Genomic DNA, 12,297 nt, shown 5'->3' on the forward strand with positions numbered 1-12,297 from the left:
TGGCAGGTCAGGACAGTGAAAGGAGAAGTAACAGAGGGACACGTAAGAAATTGAAAGACTGAATTCAACTGAAGCCACCAGGGCAGCTAAAATTACCAGATAAATTCAAAATGCAACATCTTGCTTCTTATTTATTCTTGGTTCTCATTATTGTGGGGTGCACAGCAGTGCTGGGGTGGTACCCACCACTAGCTGCTGCACCACAGGATAATGCACTGCCTGCTGGAATGGACAGCTGACCTTAAGGAAAAGGAAAGGTCAAAAAATACAGACCAGGAATTACTTCTGATCAGGAGTCAGAGCTCCAGGCTGTTGCTGTGGCTGAAGGCCACGAGATGCATGAATACCCTGAGCACAATTGCCTGTGTCTTTCATCATTTTGGGTAGAAGGAGCTGAGTCACCAGGGGCTGGACACAAGCCCTGCACCCACACTGTCCCTGCCCAGGGCAGCTTCAGCAGGGCTGGGAAGATCTGCAGACAGGTACGGCCAGGAAAAACCCTCTGAGTGCTGTGGCTGCATCTCCAGGCTGTGGAAATCTTCCTTTGGTGCAGGACAGAGCTCAGGATCTTGGTGTGGAGGAGCTACCCCGGGTGGGCAGCCCAGAGCCCGAGCGGGGGTACCCAGCACTGAGGAAATTCAAGGTCCTGCCTGGCAGAGGAACAGATCCACGGCCAGCAAGGATTCCAAGAGGATGGTCTGAATCCCAGCATGGTTTGGGTTGGGAAGGACCTCAAAGCCCATCCAGTGCCACCCTCTGCCATGGCAGGGACACCTCCCACTGTCCCAGGCTGCTCCCAGCCCTGTCCAGCCTGGCCTTGGGCACTGCCAGGGATCCAGGGTGGGCACCCTGTGCCAGGGCCTGCCCACCCTGCCAGGGAACAATTCCTGCCCCAGATCCCATCCATCCCTGCCCCCTGGCAGTGGGAGCCATTCCCTGTGTCCTGGCACTCCTGGTCACTGCAGACCTGGAGTTCACAGCTCTCACCCCTTCCCTCAAACACTCAAAACCAATTCAATTACTCTGCTCCTGAACCTTTCAAGCTTCTGGAGATCACCACTAACATGAGCCATGCTGCTCTTGGTCCAAACAGCTGCTCAAAGATCTTCCAAGCTCCACAAAAAACTCAACCATCTGAACACCCCCACAGGGTACAAACCTCCCTCTCTTCCAGCTCTCCCCATCCTGACACAGATTCCCCATAGGAGGCTGCAGAAAAGGTGACCAAAGGCTAACAACTCCAAATATTTTGAAAAGATGTGTTCAAGAACAAAGGTTAGCTAAAGGTGAATCTAAAAAGAAATGAGTGAAGCTTTTGAAGAGTTAAAAATATAGATCTACCAGAGCTGGAAGTACAACACCCATGGTTCATCAGCTGCTTTTCCCCACATTTAGAGAAAAATCACACTTAATTATTTTCCAGGTTCTACTTCAATTTAGTTTTGAAGTGATAAATGGTATCCAAGCTCTTTCTTTTTAACACCTCAAAGATCAAAGAGAATAATAAGGAATTAAGAACATCTGAAACAAAATAGGCTTTTTAGTTGGAGGTTTCTCCATCTTTTCATGCCTTTGAATTTTCAGCAGTTTATATCTCCTGTTCATGCAGTAGCAGCTTAAGTCACCCCATAAATTTATTGTTACCAAGACAACAAGAAGCAGTTTTAAGCAAAGTAATAAGTGTTTTTCCACAGCTTCTCTCGATAGTATTTCTTCTGCAGGGACAGGGGAATTAATCAACCATTCAGTAGGAAGGCAAGGCAGGTTTGATCCCAGAAGAAGGAGAGCAAAGTTGTGCCATCAATTATAATACAGACAACCTGGTTTCAAAAAACACATAAATCAGCTTTCAGGGAAATAAAAAAAATCACAAATTGATTCACCAGTAGTAGGCCCAAAGCTGCTCCTGTGCAAACTACTGGCAAAACCCCCACTACACATAAATTCCTAAATTTCAGCAGAAACAACAGCACAGCTCTGAGCTGCCAGAGGAAGCACAGCTCCATCCTTGCTACCAAGCTACTCACTCAAAAAATTACTAAATCATCCTACACACGTTCCACCAGCCCCCCCAGAAAACCAAGCTGAAGCCACGCTCTTTAAAAAACAAACAAACAAATCCCAAGATGCTGAAGCCTCTTGGACAAACTGGTTTGGTAACAACCTTCAGGTCCTGAATGAAGAAACGAGATCTGATGCCAGAGGTTAAGTTTTCAAGATAGAGTCTAACCAGGGGAATAGCTGAACTTAAACCTTGTTTATAGTAAATCATGTGGATACTAAACCTTAATGATTCACTGCTTCAGAGCTCTGGCCTTTAACAATCAAGATCAGGGCAATCTGGCACAGAAGGAACACAAACCATTTGAGGTAACTATTGGTTAATTCTGCTTTTCTTGGTAGTTTTTGCTGCCTACTGAATAAACAAACTATTGTAAAAAAATTACACTTGCTTGGGTTGGGTCAAAAGCATTGCAATTCTACATAAAGCTGATTTTTAGAAGTGGCTTTAGGAGACTGGGAAAAGGATTTTTGGTTGTTTCTTGGGATTAACTGCTGAGACAGGAGAACATCCTGGTAGCAGGTTAGAGGGAAGGACTGTGTGACAGCTCCTAGCCTAGTGCAGCAATTGTTTGCTAAACATAAAAACCATCTAATTGTGCAATATGGATTTTCATGCTTCATTTCTGCACCTCAGATATCTCGAGCTGAGAAAATTGGATAAGGACTCCAAAATGAGCCCCTATAAACCCTCAGCCCTCGGGGAACATCTCAGGTACCTGATACCTCTCACCGCTCAAACCCCTCCAAGTCTGGCCTTTAAAGCCTGGGCTGGGCTGTCTTTATGCTCCCCTCACTTGATTCCAAACCCAGAGAGCAAACAGGACTTGTCCTGCCCCATTTCCAGGCAGAGATAAGCAGTGCTGGGGTGGCAGCACCCCGGGATCGCTCGGGGTAACGGCGGCGGCGGTGCTGGAGCTGACACACCTGAGGATCCTCCCTGCTCCAAAGGCAGCAGGAACAGGTTCCACACCTTGCCCATAGCAGCATCATTGATATTCCACAAGGATTATTCCATAATCCCAAAAGTGACCTCCAGAAAGCTCTGGGGTTTTACGCTGTTCAGAGACAGCCACTGCGCTGCCTCGCCCCAAAAAAGGGACAGGACATGCTGGGGCCTGGGTTTGGTACAGCCCTGCCCTTCTGCACTCACTTTTCCTACTTTATTCTCATGCTTTTTTCTCCTTTATTCCTGCTTTTGGTCTCATAAAAAAATTCATTCTAGACTGAGTGTCTCAACATAAAAAATTAACTCAGGCCTGAGGTGGGACAAGGGAACAGTTTCTTAATGAGTTTACGAGCACAAAAATATCTGTATCAACCAGATGTGATACTAACTAAGAAGCAACCTATTTTTAAAGTGTGTTACTACAGCAATACACAGCGAAATTTGTCCCACAGGGTGATTTAGGCAGAGATCTCTCAACTGCATTCCCAACTCTCACATCAGCAGCAGGTACTGGAGCACATGTGCAGCTCCTAAATTTAGGGGAAGAGTTCAGAAAGGGAGGAAGAGTGCTCTAAACACCCATGACTGCATTGATCAGTTTTCTATTAACCAGAAAAGAAGCCCAAAGGAAGCTGCTTCATTACCAGATGCCTAAAACTAGGTGAGGTAAATCCCACCCCAAATACCAGAGCTAATGAACTGACAGGCATGAGTCATGTGCGAGATTTATTTCAAGAAGTTGCATTATGTTTACACAGTCATTAAAAAAAAATACACAAAACTGTCTTTCTTCCCAAAACAAGATATATGGATCTTCATTTTATGCACAGGTCAGGCCTTCTTTCCTTAACCCTTTCTTCTTCTCTCAGTAACTCCTGAACTCAGTAACTACCTTTAACCACATGTAAGAGAGGAAGAGTGCTCTCACATGAAGTATTCCTAAAATATTTAGGAAAATGGGATGGATTGAGGAGGAGAAACTCATAATCCGGATGGAAATGTGAATTTTACCATCCACTCCATTTTTCTACTGAACAACCTCCATCCACCTGCTGCTTGCCCCCAAATCTTCTCCAAGGCTGCCTAAAGGCACCAAAAGGGAGAGACATTTACACATGGGACACAAGGACAACCATGGATGGGGGGAATTTTGTACCTGCAGAGCCTGTCTGTGGGAACACAGGGCACAGATCTCCAAGAAAGCTGCCTCAATCAGACCCGTTGCTCAGGGAACAACTTGTTTGCTCATGCAGCTCTTGTACGTGCATTTCCCCCTCTGGTTTTTTGTTTCTGTTTTCCATCCCCACTGTGGTGCTCCATGACCTCACCATTCCCAGAAAACTGAGCCAAGCCCCCAGAAAATAGAATCAAACACCAGAGCAGCTGAAAACCTTTTAAATCACGTTCAAACATCAAAACCCCGACGGTCCGAACTGTCTGTAGAATATTTCATGAAATATTTGCACAGTAAAAATGATATGGAAATGTTCCAGCCCACGCTTTGCTTTGCTGTCTTGTGCCCCTGTTCCTCCATCCATGAACTCAAGAGAACATTTTCCTACCACGCTGTAACACAGCAAAGATTAGGGAGTTTAGAACATAGACACGCTTGAACCCCAAAAAGCAAATATGATTTAAATAAATAACCAAATCACAGGCTGCGCCGTGGCAGTAATAATAGTGTTTTCAAATTAGGAACTGCTGGACTCCAGTTGCACACGTATTTATTTATTATTAGTGCTATATGTCAACTGCCTTTTCCATCTCTGCTGGAGGCGGGCAGGTTTGCCCACAGCAGCTGGGACTGACCCTCCCAAGGTAACACAGTGTCACCGGACTCTTGTGAGGTTTCAAACGTGTGAGGGAAGAAACTGGGTTATTTTTGAAATACGTGATTTGTCCTATTGTTGGAAAAAGAGGCTGTCTTACAGGAGCATCCTGCCTTATTCCCTGAATCCCATACACATCCCAATAATGTCCATCACTGTATTGTCAGTACTTGAACTGATTCTCTTGCTCTTGCCTTTTCTGAAGGGAAAGCCAACAGGTAGATTGTCTATGTGAGACATGACCCACGGATCCAGTTAGCTGTCTTTAAATAAATATTTTCCTTTTGTCAAAAAAAATGGCAAGAATCGCCCAAAATTAAAGAACCTCCCATTAAAAGGATTTCCTGAGCAAGTTTATTTAACATAACCCATCAAAACAACTCGTAAGGCTTAACCTGGAGCTAGCCGCAGGTTTAACAAGCTTGTGACCTCCAACACAACATCTTCATACCCCTGTCCAGTATTTTACAAGCCCCTGTGTACACACAGAGCCTTCCCCTGGAGCTCTCCCATCTTAATACCTGTGGATTTGGCACACTACCTAAAAGTGGTTAAAGACAAAACCTCCGCGTCTGGCCACACTAAACCCTCCTGAAACCGGAGCCGGTTCTGAGGCAGCCGAGCAGCGGCAGGGGCACAGGACTGGGGAGGGAACCGGGGAAAGGATCAGGGAAAGGACCCGAGAAGAGACTGGGGAAGGGACCGGGGAGGGAGCGGAGAGGGACCCGGGAAAGGAGCATGGGACAGGACCCGGGAAAGAGACACGGGACAGGACCCGGGAAAAGGACACGGGACAGGACCCGGGAAAGAGACACGGGACAGGACCCGGGAAAGGGACACGGGAGAGAGACCCGGGAAAGAGACACGGGAGAGAGACCCGGGAAAGGGACACGGGACAGGACTCGGGAAAGGGACACGGGACAGGACCCGGGAAAGGGACACGGGAGAGAGACCCGGGAAAGGGACACGGGACAGGACCCGGGAAAGGGACACGGGAGAGAGACCCGGGAAAGGAACACGGGACAGGACTCGGGAAAGGGACACGGGACAGGACCCGGGAAAGGGACCGGAGAGTGGATCGGGGGAGGGGACCCAGGGAAGGGGCCGGAGAGGGGACCGGGAAAGGGACCGGGGAGGGGACTGAGGAAGAGACCCTGGCAGGGCCCGGGGAGGGGAGCCGAGGAGGAACCGGGGAGGAACCGGGGAAGGAACGGGGGAAGTGCCCATGGAAGGGCCGGGGAGCGGCTCCGCAGAGGGGCCCGTGCCCCTCCCCGGGCGCGGCCCCGCTGACCCCGGCCCGGCGCCGCCCGCGCGGGGCCCCGCGGGCCGGGAGAGCCGGGGCCGCCGCTGCCCTCCCGGCCGTGCCGCTCCAATCTCGGCCGCCGCCGGGCCGGGCCGGGGCTGAAGGTGACCCGGGAGCGCTCCGGGCCGCGCTGCCCGCGGGCCCCGCGCAGGTACAAAGGGCACGGCGGGCCCGGGCCCGCCCCGCCGCCGCCCGCAGCCCCCCAGCCCTCCCGGCCGGGCCCCGACTCACTCTCGCCGCGGCCGCGGCCGCACCAGGCTCCCAGCACCACGGCCACGGCCAGCGCCGCCGCGGCCGCCGCCGCTCTCGGTCCCATCCCGCGCCGCTGCCGCCGCCCGGCGCGAATCAGAGCCCGCGGGGCGGGCGCGGGGGCCGGGCCCGGCCGAGCATCGCCGCGGAGCCCCCGCGGAGCCCCTTTATAGCGCCGGGCCCCTCCCTGCCCGCGGAGTCGGCCCCGGCCCGGCGGCCCCTCGCAGCGCAGGCCGGGCTGGCGGCGCCCCGGCCGGTAAACAAGGGGCTGCCCCCGTCAGCTGCGAGCCCGGCGGGGCGGCCGCAAGAGGCGGCGCGGAGCGCGGGCACGGGACGGGACGGGCCGGGGGAGGAGCGGCGGCGGCGTCCAGGCACCCTTCATCACCCAGCCTCCCTTCATCATCCAGCCTCCCTTCATCATCCAGGCACCCTTCATCACCCAGCCGCCCTTCATCATCCAGCCTCCCTTCATCATCCAGGCACCCTTCATCATCCAGGCACCCTTCATCATCCAGCCTCCCTTCATCATCCAGGCACCCTTCATCATCCAGGCACCCTTCATCATCCAGCCGCCCTTCATCATCCAGCCGCCCTTCATCACCCACCCATCACCCACCCCTCCTCTGTCCGTCCGTCCTTCTGCCCGTCCGCCCACCCACCCATCCAGCCGGCTGTGAGCCCCGTTGGTGCTGCCCGAGGAGCCGCAGTGGCCTCGGCAGCGTGCAGCGAGTGAAACGCAGGAGTTCAGCAGCCTGACCTCGCTGTTTGTTCAAATGGAAGGAGAGCATGGTTAGGTGAGAGATTAGGGAAAATATTTTTACTGGGAGGGTGGGCAGGCCCTGGCACAGGGTGCCCACCCTGGATCCCTGGCAGTGCCCAAGGCCAGGCTGGACAGGGCTGGGAGCAGCCTGGGACAGTGAAGGTGTCCCTGCCATGGCAGGGCTGGCACTGGATGGGCTTTGAGGTCCTTCCCAACCCAAACCATTCTGGGATTCTGTCTCTCTGTCCCAGTGCTGACAGCCCAGGCTGAGAGCAGGGCTGCTGCCCTGGCTCTGCCCGTGTCCCTCCTCCTCCCGCAGAACTGGACAGAGCTTGTCATGAGGATACTGTCTACCACTGCCACTGCTTTCAGTATCACAGAACCCAAAGAGCCATTGCAGATTTCTGGTTCTTTTTGCTGTGGGATTCATCATTTGGTGCCTTTTTTAATCATCTCTGCACTGCACTCGTGCTAAGCCATGACAGTACGTTTCCTGGCAACTTCCAGTAATTTTATCTGGCTTTTGCTTTCAGCCATTTCTGCAAGACAAATGAGTTATAAACTGCTGGAATAAAGCCTTTTTTAATTAAAAAATGCTTGGCAAATAGACATTCTTTACAATTTTTATCCCACCATCTTTAGCTTAGAACAGATCTCTCACTTCTGCTTGACATTAAGAGACCCTGGGCAGGCCAGAGTTAACCAGCAGGTCACCGTGCCTCAGTCCCCTCGTCTGCACTATGAGTTTACCCTATTTAAAGTATTTTGCATTGCTTTTCCAGGTAAAGAATGACTGCAGTTGTCCCAGGGACACGACACAGTGTGACTGAGGGGAGGGCTGGTCAGTGAAATCGTGGCTCTGCTGGTGTGACTCAGCCCCTGATACTGTTTGAAGTTTCCCTGTTGGACAGGGTAAGACCGGCGGCCTGATTTGACCAGTGTAAGCAGGATTAGCTGGGATGGTACCTGTGCAACAATAACTACATCTCAGCATTTGCAGACTATTTAAATGCTGAGATGAAAGGCTCTGCTTAAGTGGGGATGCTTTCTCTGTCATCAGCACAGCAGATGTGTGTCTGCACAGCACAGGAGCTGTTGATTCAGCCCATCAGAACCACAGTCATGGGATGGCATTTCCCCCGTTTCTGTCCTTTTTTCACAAATCCATGCTGCTGCCTCAAGCTGACAAGTGCAGAGAGACTCAGAACCCCACTCATGCTCAACTGCTTCAGGAAGTAAGGACACTTAAGGAAGGGAAATAAACAACAAAAGTATGCATTCTCTGCTTGCAAATTAACTTGCTTTATGACTGTAGACTTTGCATAAAACAGAGCCAAACATCACCTGGACAGCTCGGGCTGTGTGGAATTTATACTGTGACTGTAACAGCAACCTGCTCTTGCTTACTCACTTATGTTCTCATTGCTTTTCATGTAATAATGATATCAGTTTACACATTGGCATATGAGGATTAAAGGCTACAGATTTATTATCTTTCCTTAAAATACTATTTTTAGTTTCTAATTACTGATTAAGAACATCAGTGTGCAACCTTTCCAGCATCTTTCCCATACATCCACTGCTACATATTCATCACGCTACAGTGCACTTGGTTTGCAATCAGATAAACCAACAGGAGCAATGTGGGCGCTTAGAAACTAAGCCAACACCTGCTTACTCTTGAGTTCTGTTTTTTTTTCTCCTAATAACTGCAATGCAGGCTTTTCTTTTATTTCTGATTCAAGAAGCTACTAAAATCACCAGTTTGATATATTAAATATTGGCAACAGTCATATTTCTTTCTCTCCACTACAGATGTTTTATGTTTTAGTTAGAATAACTTGGAAATAAGCAGGGATAAGTGCTATGAACTGTGACAATCACAGACCATGGGGGTTCAGATCTGAATCCTCCTGAGAAAATTAAGTACAGAAAGACTTGCAGTAGAGTGTATCCATCTGTTTGACCCTACCAAGACTTATTTGTTTTGGTTTGATCCATTCCTTACATAAATCATGGAATGGTTTGGGTTGGAAGGGGCCTTAGAGACCATCCCATCCTACCCCCTGCCATGGCAGGGACACCTTCCACTGTCCCAGGCTGCTCCAAGCCCTGCCCAGCCTGGCCTTGGGCACTGCCAGGGATCCAGGGGCAGCCACAGCTGCTCTGGGCACCCTGTGCCAGCCCCTTACTGCCCTCTCAGGGAACAATTCCTGCCCAATATCCCATCCATCCCTGCCCTCTGGCAGTGGGAAGCCACTCCCTGTGTCCTGTCCCTCCATCCCTTGTCCAAAGTCTACTGCTCTGTCCTACAGATGACTCCACATCAAACCAACCTAAGAGCACCAAGTTCCCAACAGATCCCTCCTCCAGATCAATGCTGCTCAGGACTGAAGCTCTTGGAAGCCCATCCCTGGAGCAGGAGCCACGTTTGCACACACAGGTAGGGACAATGACTTTGTAAAGCAGCTTGAATGTTGCAGCAGTGACAACCTTGTACTGTCACAAGTGTCTGTGGAGAGAGAACCCAGCTCAGCTCCCAAGCACCAACACATGGAGCTTGCTGAGAGCTTCACACCTTGAGAACCAACACATCTTTTTCTCTATGCACTGGAACACATGGGTGGGTTTTAGGTTGTGTGTCTTTAGCCATACTAATTAAAGTTCCTCACTAATTAACCACCCTGGGAATAGTCAAGGAACACAAACTTTGTGCCCCAAAGGAGCTTTGGAGCAGTTGACTCACCAGGAAGGTTCATTGGTACCAATTCTGTTTTAAGAACTAAGCTGCTTGAAAACCAGTTCAGGAGCCAAAGCCACACAGCAGCCTGGGGCTGAGCTGAGGTCAGAATTCCCACTTTCTGCTCCCCCAGTTCACTGTGGCCTTCTTTAAACAACAAGTTGCAACTGCCTGGGTGAAGAGTTACCCCATGGCTCAGGTTGCACTGTTTTTATTGATGTGCCAGGCACTCTTTCCTGCTCACACATTTCTCACCAGGCAATTTGCACGTTATGCAGCCTCCTGCCCTTTGAAGATGCAGCAGAGCTGCTGTTAAAGCCAACAACAGCCAAGTCTCTGCATCACTGGCAGGATGTTGCTGCAAAGGTTTACGGGATTGACTTTGCGGTGACTAAACCTAACGCTGAGAGCACAGGAGAGCTGACCTTGGAAAATTATCTCATCCTGTTTAGGGTCACACAACACCCTTGGCCAAATCTCTTAATATAAAATATTTCACGTCATGGATTGACAGAGTTCCTTTCTTACCCTTCCTTCCGTCCACACCAAATCCGATAAGTGACTTTTCTCAGTGAGGAGGCTCAGAGGATGGAGATCCGGTCACTTTATGTGCTAAGGACAGAAGTCTCAGCTTCTCAGCTTTTTGCTGTTGAAACAGGAAACCCTGTCAGATCCTTCTGGAGAATTCTATTGTTACATGAACAAATACAAATTTTGACCAGGGTGAAAATGGCAGAGGGCATCTCTCTGCTACATGCACATCAAAGACCCTGGAGATGAAGGAAGCAAATTCCACTGCAGCACTGCCTCATTTGAGCTTTTTTTTCGGTCCAGTTTCTGGTTTTGTGCAGTTTGATTTTTGGGTGTCACAGAGGCAGACACAATATTCAACTTGTTTTTAATTCCTTGTAAGAATATCTTTGTTCTAATTCAGCATCAAAGTTTACAGCTTGAAAAAACCAAAGTAGTGTCAGCGTTCCCAACCTGGGTCTGGTGAGCAGGGCCCAGATGTAAGAAAATCAGACAGATGTGGCCTTCAGCCCACTGAGCCTCCTCACCCTCCATCCTCCATCCTTCCCTACAGCTTCTGCTGCTCACCTCAGGCAGCCCCAGGTGTGTTTTGCACAACCTGCTGCCAGGCTCCCTGCTCTCCATCAGCCACCACGTGCAGGGCAGTGGCCACAGCCGTGTCACTGCCCCCAGCACGGCCACGCCGCTTCCAGCCCAGCCACCAGCTATACCAGTTCTGATCCACAGCTCACCCCCAGCCCCTCCTTCCTTGGTTATTTCTTGACGCTAATGCCTGTTTTTGTTGATCCAGAGTCTCATTTGGAGGGAGTGCTGGCAGCAGCAGGGTTCCCAACCCTGGCTCTGTGCTCCGCACCGCTCAGGGTTTGTGTTTTGGACGAGTCAGAACTCCCAGTTCCCGTTTGATAACCGGTTTGTTCTGTCGCTGGGAGACACGCCCTCCCTCTGTAAATGTTACAAATCAGCCGTATCTGATCCATTATTCACTAACTGCTGCTGCTTCTCAGTTCCAGCTCCTATTAGAGGGAGTGCTCATGCCAGAAATGTCACGGTGGCATCATGTGACAGGTGGTATTGATTTAGCGCCGTTGGGGTTTAATGTCACTCCCGTTCAGTGGGACACACGGCAAGTGCACGGATTCCCAGCAGTGGGGCAGGTCAGGACAGGAGCTCCCAGCCAGCCCCATGCCAGGCCCCGGACTTGGGAATTACATCAGGAATTCTGCTGCAGACCGCGACATTTGAGTACCTGCCCCGAGCTGCTCTAGCCCTGCCATTACAGTTTTTACGGTTCACAGAGTCACAGAATGGTTTGGTTTGGAAGGATCTTAAAAGCCCATCCCATTCCATCCCAACCCCTGCCATGGGCAGGGACACCTTCCACTATCCCAGGTTGCTCCAAGCCCCATCCAGCCTGGCCTGGAACACTTCCAGAAATGGGGCAGCCACAGCTGCTCTGGGCAGCCTGTGCCACGGCCTCACCACCCTCACAGGAAAGAATTTCTTTTGTAAAAGAAACTAAATTGTAACTAGAAATCATAAGACTCAATTCTGAGGTTTCATGGCAGGTTTACAGCAGACAGTGAGAAGGAAGGTGATGCTGAGTGTCACACAGAACCCTGCTCTGCCCACTCCCTCCTTTTCACTCTTCATAGGATATTCCCTTCTGGCAGAATAGCTGCCAGTTTGGGCAAGCTGCTCACAGCCTCTCAAGCCTGATGCACAAAGAGCAAAGAAAACCCAAGGGAGCACGTACCCAAAACCTGGGACTGCCCAGCCACAGGAGCCACTGTATCCAGTGTTCTGCTCCTGCCATTCCTGCATCAACACTCTGTGAAGGATCCTTCCAGCACATCCCATCTGTGACGAGGACACTGC

General features: G+C 50.6%; 2 protein-coding genes across 2 annotated transcripts in view; one reads left to right on the plus strand and one right to left on the minus strand.

The window, feature by feature from the left end:
• The window catches only part of INSR (insulin receptor), a 57,301-nt gene extending 50,831 nt beyond the window's left edge, over positions 1-6,470 (minus strand). Inside the window, exon 1 of the mRNA XM_077788794.1 lies at positions 6,374-6,470. Within this exon, the coding sequence (XP_077644920.1) occupies positions 6,374-6,458 (85 nt within the window). The 5' untranslated portion in view covers positions 6,459-6,470. The remainder of the gene's footprint in view (positions 1-6,373) is intronic.
• The window catches only part of MED26 (mediator complex subunit 26), a 205,820-nt gene that overhangs the window by 4,957 nt on the left and 188,566 nt on the right, over positions 1-12,297 (plus strand). The window lies entirely within an intron of this gene.

Source organism: Lonchura striata, chromosome 28, assembly GCF_046129695.1.
Source record: "Lonchura striata isolate bLonStr1 chromosome 28, bLonStr1.mat, whole genome shotgun sequence".
Lineage (NCBI taxonomy): Eukaryota > Metazoa > Chordata > Aves > Passeriformes > Estrildidae > Lonchura > Lonchura striata.